This window comes from Adiantum capillus-veneris, chromosome 30 (genome assembly GCF_014529385.1).
Source record: "Adiantum capillus-veneris isolate H3 chromosome 30, ASM1452938v2, whole genome shotgun sequence".
Classification (NCBI taxonomy): Eukaryota; Viridiplantae; Streptophyta; class Polypodiopsida; order Polypodiales; family Pteridaceae; genus Adiantum; species Adiantum capillus-veneris.
Window position 1 is genome coordinate 66,683,924 of NC_140960.1, and position 4,785 is coordinate 66,688,708.

The following is a 4,785-nucleotide window of genomic DNA, read 5'->3' on the forward strand; positions in this document are numbered from 1 at the left end:
GGCTCTAAATGTGGTGGTCCTTTGGTGGTCCCGCCCCAAGAGTTAGTGGGTCTGCACGGACTCCAACTTCAGATAGTGACATTAGTCTCGTGTGGGGCTCTACACTGAAATTAATAAATTTTACCCCATTTAAAATTCGGGCTTATCCGCAATTTTAAGTATAATTGGCAAATAAGCTTTTAAATTTTCTTATTTTCAGGGTTTTCTTTTATACTGCTCGCGGGCTTTTACCAGAAGGCTCCTTCCTCGCGCTGCCCTTTTCTGTTCGCCTCTGTGCATTTTGAAGCATGCTTTTTTGCTTTTCTATAGGGTTTCCAGCGATGCTCTGCTAGCGACCCAAGAGAGCGATAGAGAGAGAGATAGTGCGCGCACACAGATAGATAGAGAGAGAGAGAGAGACTAGAGAGAGAGAGAGAATGTAGGTACTTAAGTTGCTTCTATAAGCAGCAAGCGAAGCTTTCCTGTTGTTTGCATTCTGCTGGGGTGGGCAATTCTCTCTGCATACACGCAAGGTCGCCATTGTTGCTCGAGTTGCGAGCCACGAGTTTCATTGTTTGTGTGTGTATGCACGGATGCGTGTAGGTGGATGATGCTCTAGATCTGCTTTACGCTTGGCTTCTGCAGAAATAGTGAACTGCAGCTGCTGAAGCTCAACATCGAGTGCCGGAGTTGTTCCAACGTTTCTCCCCTTCTCTCTTTCTGGGTATGTTGAAACGGAGCTTGTATGCAGCAGCTCAATTTGCTCCTCTTCTTTTCATCAGAAAATGCGATGATACAATCTCCCGAAGCCTGATGAGAGGAAAAAACAAATTTGTTTAAGGCAACCTATTGATCCTTTCCCGAAACACACGTCATGAGAAAATTGCAATCTTACAGAGAAAGGAAAGAGAAATTTGAGCACGGAATCAGGAATGGAGCTTGCATGCCGGTTCGCTGTCACCTGCGCTTTCAAAAAATTCACATTAACGAGCATATAATGCTATGGAGATTGCTCACCATGGAGCTTTCCATCCCTGCACAAATCAGTGACGTGCCTTCTCAAAATCTCACGCTGCGAAGAGCAAGTTAGACTATGGATTCTGTTCTACAGTGCTCTGCTCGCACCATTTAGCATGCTAACCCTGGGGGCCAGCATGCTCTGCTCTCCAGTGTCTCAACAATTGAGTGAAATTTTGCTGTGATTTTTACTTGGGTCCTGATACATTGGATGAGAGCCCACATATTTTCTCTACTTTTGACCGGAAGACCCTAGACCCTACATGCCTTTGAGTACTTGTAGAGTCCACTTCAAGCAACACTTTGCTTTCCCATTTCCAAGCTACAACCGGCTTGTCAGAAACTACATTGAGATGTGTTGATGCAACCTGTGCTCCTCCTTTCTACCCTCTCTCGTTCCTTACTGTGTAGTACATAAGCAGCTTGACATCAACATTTTGTCCATAATTCTCTGTTTGTTGATGGTTTTCCTCATACATTTTTGCAAATGCAGGTCTGGAGAAGCTTCCCTTGCCCTCAACCTGTTGAGTCACGATGCCCCGCAGACGCAAGACCCCAAAAGATGGGGAGGGAACCTCAGAAGGTGCTGAAAGATCCGTCTCCCCGTCTCCCCCTGCTGCCCCAAGCTCCAGCCAACCCCCTCCTCGCCCCACAGGTCCGCAACGCCCAGTTCCCAGCACTGGAGTCGCACCGCAATCGCCAGCGGCTCCTCGCACACAGCCAGTAACACAGGCGGAGCCCACTTCATCCCCTTCGCCTTCTGGATCGAGGGCTGTACAACAACCCAGAGAAGAGAGAAGGGGCACACGAGGGGGAGATGGCAGAGGACGGGGTGGCGGAGAAGGAAGAGAAGGGTCAGGAAGAGGAAGAGGTGGGGATGGTAGAGGCTCTGGAAGGCGCGGTGGTGTAAGAGGGAGCAGCGATACAGGTGAGGCTTCCCGAAGTGCAGATGTGAGAGGAGGAAGAGGCGATGCTAGAGAAGGTGGTCAAGGAGGCACTGGTGCTCAGGGTGCTCAAGGACGGGGTAGAGGCCGAGGTGTGGCACCCAGCGCACCACCTCTGCAGGCAGCATCTCCGGCTGTTACACCTCAACAGTTGCCTGCCCCAGCAAGTCCCATGCTGGTTCCCGATCTGCCCCAAGCTGCACCTCAATCCTTCGCGGCCGAGCCGTACACTCTACCGAGTGGCAAGCAGGCTGTCCAGTTTGTGCCCCCTGCCTATGCAGGAATGATACCCATGCAAGGTGCCCCCTACTTTATGCCAATGCCGCCCCAATATGCAGGTTTCCAGCAGCAGCCAGGTATGCCCACGGTTACTTATGTGACTGCTCAACCAAGGGTACAGCAACCCACCATTATGGCCCCGGGGACTTTTGGTAATACAATGCCAATGGGTCAGCCTGCAATATTACAGGGTCCTTTAGTACCAAGCCCGGAGATGGCATTGGCGCAACAACTTCAACAAGCAACTGTCCAAGCTGCACCATCTCGCCCTGTTCAGGATCCTGGGTCATCGTCAGCGCCTTCAGCACCAGAACGCAAACCTCCTCCAGTCTCTAGCAAGAAGTTACGATTTCCTCCTCGTCCTGGAAGGGGTCAAACTGGGATCAAATGTATTGTCAAGGCAAACCATTTCTTTGCAGAGCTTCCTGATAAGGATCTTCACCAGTATGATGTATGTGATCTCTGTTCTATCTCATAGGACACAAGCAGAATGATTTTAGGAAAATGAAGAAACCAATTCTGTGTCGGGTTTGTGTTCAGGTTGCAATTACTCCAGAGGTCACCTCACGTGGTGTGAACCGGGCTGTCATGGAGCAGCTTGTGACGCTACATAGAGAAAGCTCTTTAGGACGCAGGCTGCCTGCCTATGATGGGCGTAAAAGCCTTTATACTGCAGGCCCACTTCCATTTCAGAACAAGGAATTTCTCATCACTCTTTTGGATGAGGATGATGGAAGTGGCAATCCAAGGTATTGACATGCACATAGCTTTGGGTTTTGTTGACAACATGGCCATCAACTCAGGGTATATACAAATTTTTCCATGGCTTTTGATTATCTAATATTGTGCTTGCAGAAGAGAAAGGCAGTTCAAGGTGGTAATAAAGTTTGCAGCTCGAGCAGACTTGCATCACCTTGGTGAGTTTCTTCATGGCAGACAAGCTGAAGCGCCACAGGAAGCATTACAGGTTCTGGACATTGTTTTAAGGGAGCTTCCAACGCAGAGGTTTTGTCCAGTTGGTAGATCATTCTACTCCCCCAACTTAGGTAGACGCCAACAACTTGGCGAAGGGTTGGAAAGCTGGCGAGGTTTCTATCAAAGTATAAGGCCTACGCAGATGGGTCTTTCTTTAAACATTGGTAAGCTTAAGTAATTCTTCTGTATTGGTATTTGTGTTGTTCTTCTGTTGATCTTGGAATTGTCTTTCTTGTTCAGACATGTCTTCGACGGCTTTCATTGAGCCTCTTCCAGTTCCTGAATTTGTTTCTCAACTTCTTGGCAAGGATATTTCCAGACACCTGTCAGATGCAGACAGGATAAAGGTATTGTTTGGTTTGAGGGCTTCAAGGGTTGGTCGTGAGAAAATCAGGTGGATTTCTGTCTCAGGTATATCTGGGGCTGTTAGTTCTCGTTCGCAAGTTATTGAGTTGCCATGCTTGTGTAAACAGATTAAGAAAGCTCTCAGGGGAGTAAAAGTTGAGGTTACACATCGTGGGAACATGCGCAGGAAGTACCGCATTTCTGGCTTGACATCGCAACCAACACAAGAGCTAACGTATGCGCTGAGCCAAGAGTAGGCAATTGCCAATGATACCTTCATGCCTCGTGTTTTGCTGAAAATTTTTGACCTTGTTTATAGGTTTCCTGTGGATGATAAGGGAACTTTGAAATCAGTGGTGGAATATTTTCAAGAAACATATGGGTATACAATTAGGAATACTGTCCTTCCTTGCCTTCAAGTCGGAAACCAGCAGAGACCTAATTACCTGCCCATGGAGGTGAATCGCAATTGCCCAGTTATTTTTATGAGTGTTTTGCTTCTGGGTGTCTGCTTATACTGTTGCTTTAAATACTTGGGCAGGTTTGCAAGATTGTGGAAGGTCAAAGATATTCAAAGCGCTTAAATGAGAAGCAAATCACAGCTTTGCTGAAGGTCACGTGCCAACGCCCTGCTGAGAGAGAAAGGGACATCATGGAGGTTCTCTCTTGCAACCTTTTTGTAAAACTTATGACTATGTACGTGCATGCACTGAAATAAGAACAAGCTGTTTGTAATTGGTCTGTGAGGATACATTGGTCTCTTGGGAGATATATCTACACCTATATCTATATCTACGTATATATGTATGTATGTATGTATTCTCACCCTGTGGTCGAATTTGTGGTGATTAAGCCGTTTTGAGTTTTTCAAATGCAGACTGTTCGCCATAACTTGTATGCATATATGTATATATGTATGTATGTATGTATGTATTCTCACCCTGTGGTTGAATTTGTGGTGATTAAGCCGTTATGAGTTTTTAAATTGCAGACTGTTCGCCATAACTCGTATGCCGACGACCCATTCGCGAGAGAGTTTGGTATCAAAATCAGTGATAGGCTAGCTGCTGTTGAAGCTCGCATTTTACCAGCTCCCCAGGTCATTGTCTTTCAAGTCTTCACTAACTCCTAGGGCTCCTACTCCATTGCACCATTAAGCTAAATATTTTGAATGTTTCATGTGAAACCACCAGCTCAAATATCACGATACAGGCAAGCAGAAAGTCTGCCAACCGGAGATTGGTCA

The 4,785-nt window shown here is 46.9% G+C and overlaps 1 protein-coding gene across 2 annotated transcripts in view; it reads left to right on the forward strand.

Annotated features, from left to right (window-relative positions):
- The first annotated feature begins 312 nt into the window (after window positions 1-312).
- LOC147418124 (protein argonaute PNH1-like) overlaps window positions 313-4,785 on the forward strand; it is a 9,017-nt gene continuing 4,544 nt past the window's right edge. Inside the window, exons 1-10 of one of the 2 annotated variants that reach the window (XM_086507574.1) lie at window positions 313-703; window positions 1,490-2,670; window positions 2,760-2,968; window positions 3,075-3,358; window positions 3,435-3,541; window positions 3,668-3,774; window positions 3,859-3,997; window positions 4,081-4,197; window positions 4,531-4,638; window positions 4,733-4,785. The exon at window positions 4,733-4,785 is cut by the window's right edge and continues 19 nt beyond it. In XM_086507574.1, the coding sequence (XP_086363700.1) occupies window positions 1,531-2,670; window positions 2,760-2,968; window positions 3,075-3,358; window positions 3,435-3,541; window positions 3,668-3,774; window positions 3,859-3,997; window positions 4,081-4,197; window positions 4,531-4,638; window positions 4,733-4,785 (2,264 nt within the window). In that variant the 5' untranslated portion in view covers window positions 313-703; window positions 1,490-1,530. Of the gene's footprint in view, window positions 704-764; window positions 1,402-1,489; window positions 2,671-2,759; window positions 2,969-3,074; window positions 3,359-3,434; window positions 3,542-3,667; window positions 3,775-3,858; window positions 3,998-4,080; window positions 4,198-4,530; window positions 4,639-4,732 lie in introns of those variants that run through there. The other variant, XM_086507575.1, reaches the window with a different exon arrangement.